Here is an 18,276-nt window from a genome sequence, read left to right as displayed (position 1 = left end):
TCCTGTAGAACCTTCCAATCCAAAGTTATTCCTGTTTGAATAAAAAAGTGTTCCATCGTATTCGACGAATAATAATTCGATAAATGATTAACGCACCGCTAGTCGAAAGGCAGTTTGGAATAAATGTTGGGCAAAGTTGATTTGTTGATTCGACGTAAAACGAACGAAATTTTATTTAATTTTTTGCATCGATTTTCAAAAAGGTGTCAAAAACAGTTTTGCTGTATGTTTTAGAAAATCGTCTGTCATTTTGCAGCAAGTTCCAATATTAACAGAACATTTTGAGCCTAGTATATGCTTAAAATCTCTGGGAACGTTTCGTAATGATACGTTTAGCCATTCTTTTTAGCCATTCGATGAAAGTTTTTAATAAATTATAGAAGAACTCCATCACAAATTGGGCCAGAAGTACAAAATGCTAAGCATACCCTCGAAATGAACGATTGTTAACTTTCGTTTCCGTGCGTTTGGGTTGAAAAACAAGCTTTAAAGTATGTATGTTTTATGTTCATGCGCTGATTTTTCACGAAGTTACAGCATTTCAAGAATTACTTTAAAAAATCGACCCGGCACTCTGTACCTCTAATTTTTTGTCGAATCTGCTATATATATAAAAATGGAGTGATGTCTGTCTGTCTGTCTGATTCTTATAGACTCGGAAACTACTGAACCGATCGACATGAAAATTGGTATGTAGGGGTTTTTGGGGCCGGGGAAGGTTTTCGTGATATTTTGAGACCCCTCCCCCCTCTCTAAGGGGGGGCTGCCATACAAATGAAACACAAATTTCTGCATTACTCGAGAATTAATCAAGCAAATGAAACCAAATTTGGCATGTGGAGGTTTTAGGATGCAATAAATGTTTCTATGGTGTTAAGATACTCCTTCCCCCTCTCTTAGAGGGGGCTGCCGTACAAATGAAACACAAATTTTTGCATTACCCGAGAATTAATCAAGCAAATTAAACCAAATTAGGCATATGGAAACTTTAGGGTGCAATGAATGTTTCTATGGTGGTTAGATACCCCTCCCCCCTCTCTTAGGGGTGGCTGCCATACAAATAAAACACAAATTTCTGCATTACTCGAGAATTAATCAAGTAAATGGGCGGGACGAAGTTTGCCGGGTTAGCTAGTATATTATAAATACACGACAAAACTTTTTTAGGTGCGGGTTTCGATTCAGCTTTCGCTGCCTAGCTTCTATTTATTGAGGTTTTGCGAAAATGGAAGGCAAACAACACATTCTTTGATGCATGGGCCATATCTCTGGAGATGTGTTCCTGACAGCGATGCTCTTTTTGGTGAGGTAATTTTTGCAATACGTTTCTAGTGAGTTGTCTGGGAAGTTCTTGTCTCCACTGATGACAATCGAATCGAGACAGGAATAATCCTTTTGATATATCAGGAGATTCACTACAGATATCTACAATCACCGTTCATGAGCACCTGGTGAAGCATGGTTACGTGAAACGCTGCAATGGATGGGTTACATATTTTTTTAACAAAAACATTTTATTGAACGCATCTTCATGTGCGATTCGTTTCATCAACGCAACTGAAACACGTGTCGTGTTTTGTCCCGAAGAAATCATACACTGTGTCTGGTTGGATCGGAACCAGACTTGAATTGAGCGATCTAGGATCGATATTCAGAAGATCGATCATTTCCCTTTCGATTTTAGATTCTTTGGATCGATTCTTTGTACTCGAAAAAATCGTTAAAATTCGATCTTTTTCTTTCGATTTTTAAATCCTAAACGAACTTATTGTTGATTTGTTTTTTAATGTATATCGATTTTAATCTCATCAAAAACACCTTATAAACACAATGTCAATATTTGGATCGCTTTGGAGCGCTTCATTAAGCTTGCTGACAACGTCAGTCTGATTTTCTGCGATTTACTTACGTACAAACTTCCGGTTAAACAATTGAGGGCGGGGTGTCTGTTGTTACACAGAATCGGTTACGGCAAAATTTCAGACATATTGGTTGTTATAGAATGGTTCTCAGCTGAGTTCTGGGCAGATACCAGTTGTTGAATTTCTAATAATGCTTTTCCAGTTCACGTATTTATTCAAATGATTCCATGACGGAACAAAATGAATGCCCCAGAAAATGCTTTTTAGGAAGATTCTAAAAAGGCTTTCGATTTTGAAAAGATCGATTCTTTGATCCCGATTTAATCATTGAATCGATCTCTACATCGTTTAGAGAATCGATTCGTCGAGATCGCCCAATCCTAAACCAGACATAGTGATTCAGTATTACGAGCTGCTACCCTTCCAGGTGGAGTTCCCTATCTTACGGGCCCTGATCGGAAAATGCCAAAATCTCAACTCTTAGTTGGCTTCAGAGTGCCTAAATTTCAGCTTTCAGTGAAGTTCGAAAGCTGTCCAAATGCCTACATGGCAGCAGAACACTTCTGAGGCGAGTTTAAGGCCAGAACTATCCAAAATGATGGAGGTCGTATTCATCCAGGACAATACCAAACCTAATGTCTATTTGGCAATTCGGCAATAATTTTTTGAAGTTTGGCTGGGACTCTACCCACCGTATTCACCAGATATTGCTTCCTCAGATTATCATTTGTTCAAGACCCTGTTAGAGCTGTGGCTCACCAGATAGCACAAAAATACAATACGGTGCATTTATTTTGAAAAATCAAATATGGGGCCTGAATGTTTTGGATAAAAATGGAAAAAAATGATTTTTCGGACCACCCTAACAAAAAAATTAAAAAATACGGTTCTAATATCTTGCGATAGGGAACAAAACTACCAATTTTAACGAAATCTAAGAACCACTATATCGTTTTCGCCTGGAATGGCTATACATGTACCAGCTGTGTTCTCTACCATGAAGTAATATTCAGAAAATTATGATTTTTAGAATTTTTTTCATAAATTTTGCTACAACCCAGATAAAAGTTCTATTTGACAATTATTTATGATTTCAATATTGAGCCGTGACGTTGTCCACATATTGTTCATCATCTATCTGAAAAAGAAGATTTTTACTAATGCTACTTTGAATAGTCAGTTAGAAATGGACCTTAATAAAACCCATTTATACTGTTGTGTGTTTTCTAGAATAACTTTTCATATTTTAATATACTCCAACGCTGTATCGTAAAAAAAATATTCACAGTTTCAATGGATTTCATTTACTGTGTTTCATCTGAATCAACTAAACTTTCGAAACCACGTTGCTCCACACTAATCAGAAATACTTCTTTCCTTTTGTGTTGAAGAGTTCTATTTTTTTTATGAATCGTTTATTCTTACAGGCTCAGTTATAAAACTTTGATGAAGCCAAATTCTAAATCTATTTTTAAATCTTAAGTATATTTACAGTTTGCTTATTATACGGTTCATAGGATTGGATATCGATTAAACGCAGACGACTCGAAGTTAGTAGGAAGACATATTTTTATCATAGAGAGGAGGGGACATAAGAAGATTTGGACACTTTTTACGTTCACACAGGGAGATCGATAGCTTTGAGGGAAACATTGATTTGGTCTAACTGAGCCAACACATCCCGCACCGGCACAATGGATTGTTTCAAACATTCATGGTTTTCAATCACTTCATTTAGCTATGTAAATACCTTGTAATCTCTTGAATTGAATTAGAAGTTGAGTACATTATCATTCAAGCTCCAACGTATTTCAGAACGCATATGAACTTGCAACCTAAGGCCAAGCTTGATATACAGTAAAATATCAGGAGCATGTTTGGACATGGATTTGATGATGACTTCCTTCGTGTTAAACCGCGTATATGTATAAAATACAGAGAAATGTTAAACATGCCTGAAGGACTCGTACGCTCAATAACATTATCTTGCACGAACCTGATCACGTTTTTTTACTCACCGAATTTTTCATCTTGTACTATTTGTACTTTTTTATTTTCATTTTGTGCACACTCATCGTCTTGTTGAGGTTTTTAAAATATACAGCAACAATATTTTCTAATAAGATATTAATCACTCTCAGGGTTGCCACATATACAGAATATTCTGCAATTTACAGATTTTTCACCAAATTTGAGATACAGAATCTGTATATACAGAATTACAGAATTTCTGCAAAGATACAAAATTCAAAGATATTTTTTTAAATTCAAATTCAAATGTTAAATTAATTACAATTAATTTTCTCTGTCTACCTTCTTACTAATAAACTTTGTGTTTTATCGTTGAATCATGAAGATATGTACCTTGATTTATAAAAATGTTGAACTATATGAAATGTCACCTCCAGGGTTGCCAATAATTATTTTCAAAAAAACTGGAAGATTGCTCTCAAAAAAACTGGAAGAAAACTGGATCCCGTTTTATTTTAAAAAGACCGGTTTTGATTTATCTAAAATGGTTCTTTTACCCATTCCAATTCTTGAGAAATAGAATTTCCTTCGGAGTATCGTTTAAAGTTATATTCGAGTGGTAGGTAAGTCATTTTGATCAGTTCGAAGGGTTTAATTAATTAATGGTTGATTTCATCATTTTAAGAACTACAAATAAATACTATGTAGTTAATGAAATCAACCATTACCATTGCCATTACCTGATCTTATCCTTCGAGTAGACCAAAGTGACTTTTTCTACCACATCCTACCGAACATTAGTGTGAAAGAATATTCGAGGATATTTTCCTCTAGAATCTTTAGAACATACGGTTTTATTTGGCTTACACTTTAAAAATCCCATAGTTATTACGTCATGTTCATAAAATAGTTGATAAAAGATGTCGAGAAAACTGCTCGACAATGTGATTAGAGATGGGGACATGGTTTCTGGTTATAGATCACTGCATCGAACCAAACCTCAATCCTCTCTTCTTTTTCTTCTAATGCTAATTTTGACATTTCTGTAGTGTTTCTTTTTACCATCTTCGTTTTAAATTTTTTTCAAATTCACGGAGAATAAAAGAAATTAATCAATGCACGGTACCTAACCTTACCTTCTATTTGGCATTTTTGCGTAGTTTATTTCAGCTCCCATTCGTTAACATTTTAAAGAGACCTGTAATATTGCAACAAATGAGAGCTCAAATGAAACGCCATTACCGTGCACTGATTTCTGCTGCAATCTATGTATAAGAATTCTGGAATATGTTTTGATTAAGTTCCACAAAATTATTCCACATTCACATTCATACGACACCTAAAACGTATCAGATCAAGAACTCTTCGTTGGTATAGAAAAACCCGTTGTCCTTTTCGTAAGCAGGCATTCGTTTGCGCCAGCAACAGCTATCGCCTTTACAATCGGTATCTGTACAAACGATATTCTCTCCGCACACAAGACAACCTTCGAAGAAATCCTAAGCAGTTCTGGAATTTCGTGAACTCTAAACGCAAAGAAAATGGACTCCCTGCTGAAATGTTCCTAGATCATGATATCGCTTCCTCCTCTTCTGAAAAATGCAGGCTTTTTGCCACCCACTTCAAGAGTGTATTTAACAGTTTTATCGCCTCCGCTGAACAAGCCGCAGCTGCATGTAGAAACACCACTATCAACGCATTTGAATTGAGAAATGTTGTTATCAACCAACAACAGATTGAACGCGCTATCTCTAAAATGAAATTCTCATCAACTAGTCCGGATGGGATTCCGGCCTGCGTTTTAAAACATTGCTTGAGCTCACTGATTCGTCCTTTAACGCTACTCTTCAATATGTCCCTTCGTGAAGGTATATTTCCTTCCAATTGGAAATTGTCGGTTATGTTCCCTGTTTATAAAAAAGGAAATAAGCAAAACATTGAAAACTATCGAGGTATTACATCGTTATGTGCATGCTCCAAAGTATTTGAGATTATCGTCAATGATCTAGATGCCGGATCACAAGTTGACGTGATATACACTGATCTCAAAGCAGCTTTCGATAGAGTCGATCATAAGATACTGCTTATAAAACTGGACAAGCTAGGAGTTTCGAATGACCTCATTAGATGGTTTAAATCATATCTCACGGATCGAAGACTATGTGTGCGAATTGGATCTGAGTCATCTGATTTTTTCACCAACATATCAGGTGTCCCGCAGGGGAGCAATCTAGGACCTCTTCTATTTTCTATTTTCATCAACGAGTTATCAAAACTACTGCCACCGGGATGTCGCCTTTTCTACGCGGATGATGTCAAAATATACACAGCCATAAATCACATCCAAGATTGCTACACTCTACAACAAAAGAACAATGAATTCGAAGAGTGGTGCACAAATAATTTATTGACGATCAGTATCCATAAATGCAACGTAATATCGTTTCATCGAAAATTGAACCCAATCATTCACAATTACAATATTTCTAACGAGCCTCTAGTGCGTGTTGATCAAATACGCGACTTGGGAATCATCCTTGACACAGGGTTGACTTTTCGCCCCCATTATGACAGCATAATTGCAAAGGCTAACCGACAACTAGGATTTATATTTAAAGTATCCAACGAATTCCGTGATCCACAATGTCTTCGGTCACTTTACTGTGTACTGATGCGCTCCATTCTGGAATCAAATGCAATCGTGTGGTGCCCGTATCAGTTAAACTGGATAAGTAGATTCGAATCAATACAAAAAAAAATTCATTAGATACGCGCTCCGTAGTCTTCCATGGCGAGACCCGTTGAATTTACCACCGTATGAAGAGCGATGTGGGCTCCTCGGGCTTGACACGTTGGAACGCAGGAGATATGTTGCCCAAGTTATGTTTGTCGCAAAAATACTTTTGGGCGATATTGCCTCAGCGGAAATATTGACACAACTAAATATATATACACCTATTAGAGCCCTTCGACAGCGGGACTTCCTGTTACTAGACGGTCGTCGTTCAGCATATGGTCAATACGACCCCATTCGATTTATGGCGACAAGATTCAACGAAGTCTATCAGATGTTGGATTTTAACTCTTCTGCTGCAGCATTCAATCGAAACCTATTAAATGGATAACACCCAACATTGGAATACTGAAGAACCACCACGATCAGCAGCTTCACTGTATACATTTTATTATTCATGACTCTAATTTTATTATTATGATTTATGAGAATGTTTGTTTTTATGTTTTTTCTCTGTACTATGTGCTTAGTTATTGTTAATATTTTGTAGTAGGAATTATGAAAAGATATGAGGTTTTTATGCCCTTTTGTGTAAAACATCCAACAACTCAAAAGGGCTTTTCCTCATCTTATCGGTACATGTGATATCATTAAGGCAACTAGCCAGATGAGAAATAAATATATAAATAAATTACCAAAACAACATTACTCGATTATTACTTTGGTATTGAAGTTATCAAATTTGGGTATTGAAAAAAAAATTCTCTCTCCAAATACTTGGTCATATTCTTTGGTATTTCACTCTTATATCAGGCTCGTCCAAACCAAATTTTGGTATCAAGATCACATTGAGGTATCTTCAAGTATTTCTTCCTGCTCATAAATATATTTTTGGAAAAAAATATACATAGTATACAAACTTGCAAAATAAACAATATAGTGCATATGCGTTTTATGCAAAGTATGCATTTCTCATTTTATTACGAACTATGCGTCAAATAAGAAAGCTTAGATCATGCGTACTATTAATGCTTTTGAATCTTTGAGTGACCATTAGAACCTAATATCCCATTGATGTAAACGGAAGCAAGGTTGCTTGGTTCATGGTTCATATCAATCAAAGTCAATGTAGCACATTGACTCTATGATTTTCTGAACTTTAGAATTATTTGGAAGAACCAGAACATCTAATATTTATATAAATTCAAAGACAGTGTAGCACATTAGTGCTTGGGTAGACACTACACGCACTGCGCGCTAACCGAATTAAATTCTGAAGTGTAAGCAAAAGCAAAATAACACTGTAAGAAAAGAAAGATCTATCCAAGATCTATCAAGATGTAGAATTGATCGAACGATAAATGTCAAAAAACAAAATTGTCGAAGGGATAGGAAGGATGAGGAAAGGATAATATTGATTTGATAATATTGGGATAATATTTATTTTACATGAAGTGGATAAAACTGAAGCACACATATAAAAAACTAGAAAAAACTGGATAATATTTGAATAAACTGGAAGATTTTGGGATTTAACTGTTTGACTGGATTGAGAGGAAAAAACTGGAAGATTCCAGTTTAAACTGGAACATTGGCAACGCTGGTCACCTCACGTCTCCCTTCCTGCTAAGGATGTTTTGGGACACTTTTTGTTAATTCCACATTCATCAGCTTAAGTTGAGTGATTATTCTCGCTTTACGAAACAAAGTTCTGAAATCGGTTGGATTCCACAATGATGGACTCTATTTTGAAAGCAAAGAACTATATATATCGGCTCAAGGAGGAAGAAATTGACGGAAAATTTAAGAAAAGCAAAGTTAAACAAAACCATGTATAAACATCATACAATTTATTATAAGAAAACTTGTTTATGATTTATTTTGTTGTATTGATACGACTTAAGCAAACCATAAATAAGAACAATAAATTCATAATTAAAATAAACCTTTCCATTTTTTCAGTTAGTTTTTTGATACAGATTTTTTTGCTAAAAATACAGATATACAGATTTTTTCAGAAAATGTTACAGGATCAAATGTAACCACCCTGCTCATTCTTATAACAAGGTGGTTCATGTAACACAACTTGTGGAGCAAATATTTCAAATGAAGGAAGGAAGGAAGGTATTGAATTAGAGAGACTTTAAACTCTGAGAGTTCATTCGTCTCTCCATTTCAAATGAGAACTTGTGTTATTTTATATAGGCAGATATTCAGACCCCGTCGACCCCCAAAATCAATTTTCGTTTCTATCAACCCCTGGGAAACCGAAATCGACCCCAGATCGACCACTTCGACCACTGCCTTAGAGTCTCCGTCTTTACCAACTTTCTCCAAATCAATTTTTAGGACGAGAACTCTTATTCCAACAGACGTACACATTGAAAGCAATTTCATTCAGAAACCGTGCAAAGATCGTGTGAGGGAAGGCGGTTAGAATCGTGCAAAAATGTGTAATAGTGTATCGATGGCATGCTGTGTTCGAATATATCATCACATAAAACGGGACGGTGGGTGGTATCTACCTTGGGTAGGTCCTTTCTTTCAAATAGCTAGGATGTTGGATGTCGAACGAGAAAGTTGTATTGATTTTGGGTTAGTACGATATACACCGAAGACATTTTTAACTGTACACCGAGAATACGATTGTGCAACGGAAGGAAATGTTTTAGTTTCGAGCAAACAATGACAAAAAACAAGTTACGGCGATTTGACGATTTCGGAAATTAAACATCGGAACAGTTTCATCACATCGAACTTACGAAACGAAAGCATCAAAAAGACATCTAAAAAGCCATCAATATGTTTCTGGGAAAAAGAAGCTTCCACGAACGTAAAAGAACGCACCGTGGCGTCGATATTTACCTTATGCTATTGCTTCTATTCAACCGTGGGCTATGCGTGGTGGACGCGTGGTGCGTCTCGCCCCGGGTATGATGTAGCAGTTTGCTGGGTCGTGCCGTGCCAGAAAGGACACCACTGCTACCAGCATTACCATTACTGCCAACACCACCACCGCCACCGCCGCCTCCGCCAGGTCCGATGGAGAAGTTCTCGAGAGCTTCACCCTCCGAGAGCCGACTTGAAGCGGTGTTCGAGTGGCGAAGCCACATCGCATAGCTACCGTAATCGGGCTTCACTTCGGCGTAGGTTTGCGTATCGCTAAGGCTACCGTCGTTTAGCTTAGTGGATCCGCGCGATGACATTCTAGGTTATACCGTTATCATTTTGTCGGTCGCGTATATCAGAGATAGAGGGGTTAGCGAAGGGGTTTGAAATGGGGTACAAAATGGAACAAAAATATATGGAGGAAGAAAGGACGGAAACGAAAGAGATGCTGTTAGTAACTAATGGTCGGATGTTGTTTAAAGGGCACAAACCTATGCTGGAAGACATGCATATCTAAACCGGGCTTAGGTAAACTATGCGTTCCCGAACCAAACCTTTCTTTGACCGATTGACTCAGTTGGGCCGCTCCCTGGCCGGTCAGCGAGAAACTCCGATACTGGGCGTGCTGTTGTTGGGTTTCTGAAACGAACGAAAAAAGGTTAGATTTGTGTGCTCTGGAAAAGCATTCAGGGTACTACTTACTAGCTTGAAAATCAGCTGTGGTGGTTTGCGTACCACCCGAAACCTTCAGCTTGCCGGATCTTGGCACAGCGGAGACATGAGCTGTTCGACCTCCCGTCAGCAACGATTGACCCTGCTGATCGGCGGCAGCACCGGGCATCACACTTCCGTTCGTCTTCTTAACGTACCCAAAACTCTGCGGAACGCCCTTCGTCCGACTACCGGTCAGTTTCGACGAAGATCCACTTTTCCGCGAATGACTCGGCGAGCCTCGATCCTTGCGGCTGGATGTCGGACTTGGCGGTTGAGATCCCTGCTGACTGTGGCCACTGGATGGCGATTGCTGCTGGGACTGTCCGTGACCGTTGTGTGGCTCCGGTAACCGTCCCCAGTACTCACGACCGTTTTGACCGCATCCGTTTGTGCGCTGCAGCTTACCATTAACCGCATCCATTGTCGTTCCGGCGGGGCTTGTTCCGATGCAGTCCAAATTATCGCCCCGACTACTGCGACATCTGCGAAGTGGAACAGAGATGGAAGCAAAATTAATGTTTGGTTCATTTTCATACGTCAAGTTGTGCAGATAGCCATAAACTAGGGAGGTTGTCCTTTACTGGTCGGTCAGTCGGCAAAACTTCCCATTTCCAGTATTTACACATGCAATCTCGTCCGTAGCCATCAGCGTCACTTCCAGAGAGTGAATGGCAACATTAAGTAACGCTATAACAATTTCTGCTTTGCATGTTCTTACACAATGTCCTCGATAGCCCCTCGTGTTGTGGAACCAAAATATGTGGTGGATAGAGCTTCATTCCATGCATAGGGGACACAATTTATTAGAAACACTGTTTTGATAAATGGTCCCGTTGCTGCTTTGCATATGTGCTCATGGCGCGGGAAGAAAGGATCCATCCGAGCGACACATTGTAATTGATGTGCGAACGACGACACCCACTTTTGCGCCCACCGCCTGCCTGGCAGGAACTCCGGGGAAAGCGCATCATAAAAATAGTCCATAAACATCTCGAAATGTTTCCTTCTCTAATGGCTCAATGAAGAGAGAATGCGATGCGAAGATTGTGAAATGATTCGATTACACACCATATTGCTGCTGCTGCTGGGGCCGACCAAGGAGTGAGCTTCTCCGGAAGCGGCTGGAATGCGTGACGCGTGTAGCACTCGGTAATCAACATTTAGGCGATTTCCGAGATCATTGAGTTTCACGACGGAGATGGAATGGAGTCAGAATTAGTGCCCCGCGCGCAGAAGGGATAGAAATAATCAGTTTAGTAATTCGCTCATAGCCAGCGCTTCCAGGTTTTCGACGTAGGACTACGTCTTTCATTTCTATACTGGGGGGTAAGTTCAAATTTTCGAAAACGAAAGCGTTACGCCGGACCAATAAGATTTTGAGCGTTATAAACCTCCTAACCAACTTAACAAAATGATATGATACCCACTTCATTCGAAAGATAAAATGTCTACGCGTTATATGCTTGTTAATATCGAACCACGAATGAAGACGGATATTTTTTTAAAAGTATACCACGTCCGAATAAATTTAACTGGTAAGATGGTAAGAGATTTAGGTGTGATCTTAGATTCGAAACTAACCTTCGTGGATCATTATAATACAATCATCCATAGAGCAAATAATATGTTGAGCTTCATTAAACGCTTTAGTTACCATTTCCACGATCCGTACACAATAAAAACATTACATACGTCAGATCAATTCTCGAATACTGTAGTATTGTATGGTCCCCCTACATAACTTCACACGAAGACAGAATTGAATCTGTACAAAAACAATTTTTGTTATTTGCACTTCGTAAACTAGGTTGGTCTTCATATCATCTACCTCCATATGAAGCACGCTGTATGCTAATCAATATTAAAAGCCTAAAAGAACGTCGGAACTCTGCCATGATTCTATTTATTATTGGCAACGAGTGGACTCAGAAGAAATATTAGGAAAGCTGAATTTTTACGCACCGATTAGGAACCTGAGAAACCTAACATTTTTTACATAGATTATCGAAGAACGAATTATGCCAAATATAGTCATATTAATCGTATGATGAGCCTCTGTAACGAACACAGTGAAACAATTGATGTAACCATGTCAAGATCAATGCTCAAAGACTATATGAATAGCATAAGATATCGTTAAATTTCACTGTAATATTTGGGCAGCATATTTAGTCTACGCTGGTTTGACGAAATAAATAAATAAAAAAAATTGATTCTGTAACTTGTTAAAATCGTCTTTTAAATTAAACGAATAAATTATCCAGCCAGCTCTCTTTAGATTTTTAGTTTTAAGTAAGTAGTTTTAATTAGTATTAAGAATGTATCGGTCTACAATTTAGATTGACGACAATAAAATATATAAAAATAAATAAAAATTATTGATCCAAAAACTTGTTTCAATAGCTTAAAAATTGCTTCGAAAACAGGTAATTCGAATCACACAAATCTTTATATAAGATGGCGCCCGGGTCAACCTTGCGGTAATACTACAGATATAACCCACTTGCTGTTTTTTCTCGATCCAGGCAGTGTGACCGAGTTACCAATTTTATGTAAAATAAATTCCAAATGAATTTATATTATCCCTCTCTCACCCTATCCCTTGACATTTTTTGTATTCATCGTCAGATGAAATGTTGGAATTTTCCGCATCAGAAGATTTTCCCCTTTGTCCAATGAACGCGGAAAAGTCACTCATATTGGACAACAATGTATATTCTTTTCAGACAATTCCTAGTTATTGAAAAGTTGATCGAAATAATTATATCTTGTTTAGAGACAGTGAATCAAGTGCCAGAGAGTAAAACATTGTAATTACTAAATTTTTCTGGATCGATATCCAATCAAACCGCTGTCTTTGATTGATTACAATTACTGTTTTTAAAAATCACCCTAGCCCGTTTGCGGTTAAACCTTTGTTTTTTAGAATATCAAGAATTGTACTTGAAAATACATACTAATCGATTATTTTTAGTAACACTGTTTCAAGCCATAAAATCGATTTGCTCATTGAATAGGTTTAGGTATAATAAATAATAGGATTTCATCATCAAATTGATCAGTCATAGTGGAGCAATTCTCTTAGAAATATTTTTGGTCCAGTCATAGTAAACTAAATTCACATAGCAAGCTATAAAACCGTTTTTTGACCTCGAACAACGTCTCACATTTCTGTACCGGAATATAAGCAGTCTTGCCACACGTACAGGGAACATTCTACAGGGTTATCTGGGAAGGTACTAAACGTACAGATTGGTACAGATTTTCTACGCGTATGAAATTTCTTACATTCGAACAAAGCAATATTAAGGTACATGACGACTTTTACGCCGCAGTATCGTCGAGCTTGTCACTCAGAATACATTCAAGGCATGCTATTTGGCATAGAAATCTCTAAACTAAGTATTCATAAAAATGAGGCAAGTAATACTACGTTCAGACGATCAAGTTCTTCTAGGAACGTTAGAGCAAATGAAGAAGAAGATATTACGAACAGGTGAGCGTGAGTGTGCCTTTTCGAATATCTCACTCAGCAGCTTAGTTCTTTCATTGCAAAATTAACATTACCAACGTACTCAATATCAAATCCTACATGATATAGATGTGCACTGAGCACGATATGATTAGGCAGTGACATCTTCAATGAAAACTATCAACGGCTCTCGTAAAAAACTTTTGGAATATCAAAAATCAAAACTTTGAAAATAAAACGGAAATTAACAGCTTTGCCGAAAATATAATTAAGTTGCAATGATAAAAGTAATAAAAGCAATTTTACATCCAAGTTTGAGCATAAATTAACAAAATAAGCCACTCGTTGCATGCATTTTGCTTGTGAATTGCAATTACGTTATCTTTTTTAGTTTTCTCCAAGCGTTCTCGTTATATTCATCCATTTCGTCCAGCGCAATCTGCTTTCATGTATTCAGTTCAGTGTCACCTAATTTGTCCCCAAACAATTCGGCCGCTATCAGTTCGTTCAAAGCCAGATCGTATGGCAAACGACCGTTCGAACGATTTTTTTTGGCGAATTAATTCTTTCGTATCGTTCACGAACAATTTGATCATCTCTACCATGGTGAACGCCCGAATTGTATGCAAACATGTATTTTTTCCCCCACATAGAAGTTGCGACCAAAATATTCAAAACATACCCACTTTATTCGATAAATTATGTACTTGTGTACTGTCACTGTTTGTGTATTGAAAAAAGCCGAATAATTACTGAATAAATAAAAATTTAAAAATAAACCACTGTACATCATAATATCATCAAAAACTTCAGGAAGGTTATGTATTGTAATATCACCTAAAACTTTGTGGAATAAGTTGAGGTAGAATCAAGACACTGTTATATTTCTGTAGTACGAAGAGATAGAAATTATGTATATTCAATGTTTCATAAAATTGTTAGATTTTTCTGAAGACTAAACTCAACATTTCATAAGTTTAAAAAGTTACTTCTAAGTTTTATCTTAGTAAGAATTCAAATTTAGAAAAATTCAAGTATCCGGATCAATATTCCGAACAACTTCTCTTAAGACACCAAATCTCTAAAATGTAAGACAAAACAAATGATCTTTGACCGTCTTTTCTCAGAACGGTCCCACTGTGGGACGCCCTAGGAGTGAGCTTCTCCGGAAGCGGCTGGAATGCGTGGCGCGTGTAGCGCTCGGTAATCAACATTTAGGCGATTTCCGAGATCATTGATTTTCACGACGGAGATGGAATGAAGTTGGAATTAATGCTCCGCGCGCAGAAAGGGGACGAAATAATCAGGTCGGTAATGCGCTCATTACATTCTATCGAGCATTACAATTTCGAGCGGAGGATTAACGATTATTTTGCTATACCGCAAACCGTAAAATAGCAGAATGTTCCGCAAATAGTTCTTGCATTTTCGCATGCAGAAAAGTAGTTCCCGACGGGGTCATCGAACGAATGGACGGGAATTTATTATTGCGGATTATCCCTCACATAGGTTCACCTGCGCACCAGGTCGGGTGAATGGGGAGGATGAGAATAGGTACACGCCAGAAGGCTACGATGCCACAGGTCGAAAGAATCCACCTTAATGAATCCCAATATAGGAAAATCGTTTGTGTTTCCCCCACGCTTTATCCTGACTTCTGCTGACTGGCGCTTTCGCGTTTTCGCGCCATCAATCATTCAGAAATTTACTTTCTTTACGAGCTGTTGACACATCCACTTTGTGACTTCCATGAAAAGGGCGAACAGAGCGTTTCTACACACGATGATGATGTAAAGGAATTCCGAAACGAATACGCTACCAACAAACATCAATTGGAGACGAACAATTAGAAGGGTTCTAGCCAAGGTTCTAAGCGAAGACCGCCGCACCAATTGGGGTCGATGAGTTTGAGTCCGATAAAAGCGACGCTTTGCATATCGCCACGCAACGAAATTACATCGCAAACCGCTGAATCTTCAGTTTCTCTGATGAGTAATTGAAACTCTCAACCAATCGTTTACTCGCTGCTGCCGCCGCCTTCATCAATTCATTGACCGGGTTGTTTGTTTCCGAGAAATCGTGCATCCCACCGTCTCTCATCATCCGGGAATGGACTGCCATTCAGTTGGCAGAAATTCTCTCGAGTGTGGGATGAGCAGAAATTATTGCAATTGAATGCGATAAAAATCTTGCCTGCGTAAGCCCTGTCGTCTCGTTGCCGTCTTTCGAGTGGCTCGAAATCTCAAGATTTCAAGAGGAAAGGATTTTGAATGTTCGAGCCACTAGGCTGACGACGATCAATCTTCATTCGGGGAGGTTCTTCTCGTGCTGGGAATTTCGGGAACACGAGAGGGAAATTTCGGTTGATTGAGCTCATTAAGTGAGTGCGCGACATGATTGGTTAAATGGGGAATACGGGGAGATTGTGGATAGTCAGCGTCAGTCTCTGGAAGCAGCTTATCCCTGCGAGAAGTGATCCCCGATTTTTGAAATTAATCGTTCATCAGCTAATCGAATACTTTTTAGCAGTTTATTATTCGATACGATTAATCGCTCCAAATAATCGATTAATCGATTAATCGTCACACTGAGAGAAATAGTTAGTTAGACTTATATTTCTCATTTGCTAGAAACCCATCTGGAATCAAAAAAGTGTTCATTCCGCCTGAAAATCAATTATTATTTTTCACGCTCCCATTAATTCGTAAACGAAGGTCAATTCGCGTTGACTGCATTGAGCTTCGTTCACGAGTTTAGGGGAGCGTCGCAGATAATGATTGAATTTCAGGATAAAACTGCAGCGACCGTAGTTTTTTTTTCATTGGGTTTGGATCGATTAATCGACGTAAATTATTCGTTCACATCGATTATTGGTTGCGCAGTATTCGTTCGATTAATAATCGATTTCTTTAAGAAGTATTCGATTAATCGATTAATCGAACGATTATCGGGGATCACTACCTGCGAGATAGAGAAGCGTAATGACTTTATTACATTGCCGCGGGATGAAATTGGGACATCGATGTTCACGGTTGGAATGGATTTCTTAATGGTTCATAAATGATTGTAATTGTCTCGATCCGGGTGTTTCGATTCCATGAAAGTCATATCAATTTTAGTTGTCATTATAATTTTATTGACTTTTCCTTCATCTTTCGCAAAAGCATCTGCATTGACGAGATTGCTGACAACGGGATATCAACATTTTCCATGACTTGCCAATGGAATCAACTGGAACCTCATCCCAAGCATCGGGCACCCAAAACATAAAATCCTTAATGTTGGTTTGCTTAACCATGTCATCTTACTCTTCTTGGCGTCCAAAAAGCTCACGCATGAGCTTTTGCTCGTAGCTGGACTTGACGCACACCTTGATCCGGAACAGTTAATTTTCGATGACTTTTCGGCACATATGGGGCGGTATCTCGGTCATAACTTCACGAATGTTGTCTTTCAAATGTTCAAGAGTTTGCGGAGAGTTCGCATAGACACGGTCTTTCGCATAACCCCACAAAAAAAAGTCTAGCGGGTTCAAATCGCATGATCTGGACGGCCAATTGGCATCACCAAAACGCGAAATTATGCGTCCCTCAAATTTCGTTCGCAATATGGCCATGTTCGGTCGTGTTGTGTGGCACGTGGCGCCGTCCTGCTGAAACCACATGTCATCCGTATCCATATCTTCAATTTGTGGCAAAAAAAAATCGGTTAACATGCGGCCATAGCGCTCACCATTCACAGTTACCGTCTCGCCGTCCTCATTTTCAAAGAAATACGGCCCGATGACTCCACCAGACCATAATGCGCACCAAACAGTGACTTTTGGCGGATGCAATGGCCTCTCAACAATCGCGTGTGGATTTTCTGAGCCCCATATACGGAAATTTTGGGTGTTCACATAGCCACCGAGCTCGAAATGTGCCTCATCGTTGAAGAAAATTTGATGCGAAAATTCAGCATTTTGCTGTTGTTGTTCGTTCACCCAATCGACGTATGCCCGACGCATTCCATGGTCACCACGTTCTAATTTTTGTACCAGTTAGACTTTATATGGATGTAGGTGCAAGTCCAAATGCAAAATTCGCCACAATGATGTGTTTGACAAGCCCAACTGCTGAGCACGCCGTGGAATCGAAACATTCGGGTCATCCTCCACACTGGCAGCAACAGCAGCAATATTTTCGGCCGAACACACATTACGATGATGCACAGGTTTCACAATATCCGCTACGGATTCAGTTTGTTCGAATTTACGCACTACATTAGCGATTGTGTGCTCTGGAGGCCGTCCATGACGACCAAAATCCGTCCGTAGTGCTCGAAAAACATTTGCCGGTTTGTCATCATTTTTATAGTATAATTTAACAAAATTAACACGTTGTGCGATGCTGAAATGATCCATATTGTAAAATGGCAGACATTCAACTAACGATATGACGCTTTGGTTTACAGCTATGTCAAACGGTTGTCAGCGCAGGGCTGTATACTTTCGGAAGCCCGAAATGGAAAACCCTGTATTTTGTCGAAATTCATCGAATATGCTAAAGCATTTACGGTTGAAGCATAAAATTAATTCACTGGTGGTGGAGTAGACTGGGAAGAATAACTAAGCGTCTGCAGGAGTAAAAAGCGAA

The 18,276-nt window shown here is 38.6% G+C and overlaps 1 protein-coding gene across 5 annotated transcripts in view; it reads right to left on the bottom strand.

Moving 5' to 3' along the window:
* The window catches only part of LOC129778241 (protein sickie), a 475,861-nt gene that overhangs the window by 131,936 nt on the left and 325,649 nt on the right, over window positions 1-18,276 (bottom strand). For 2 of the 5 annotated variants that reach the window (XM_055785016.1, XM_055785020.1), the window contains 4 exons: window positions 10,159-10,652; window positions 9,948-10,095; window positions 9,433-9,774; window positions 9,093-9,119 (listed from right to left, as the gene is read on the bottom strand). In XM_055785016.1, coding sequence (XP_055640991.1) covers window positions 9,093-9,119; window positions 9,433-9,774; window positions 9,948-10,095; window positions 10,159-10,652 — 1,011 coding nt within the window. The remainder of the gene's footprint in view (window positions 1-9,092; window positions 9,120-9,432; window positions 9,775-9,947; window positions 10,096-10,158; window positions 10,653-18,276) is intronic. The other 3 variants (XM_055785017.1, XM_055785018.1, XM_055785019.1) reach the window with 3 other exon arrangements.

This window comes from Toxorhynchites rutilus, chromosome 3 (assembly GCF_029784135.1).
Source record: "Toxorhynchites rutilus septentrionalis strain SRP chromosome 3, ASM2978413v1, whole genome shotgun sequence".
NCBI lineage: Eukaryota > Metazoa > Arthropoda > Insecta > Diptera > Culicidae > Toxorhynchites > Toxorhynchites rutilus.
Note: the sequence above shows the minus strand (reverse complement) of the source record. Positions and strands in the feature narration are given on the sequence as shown.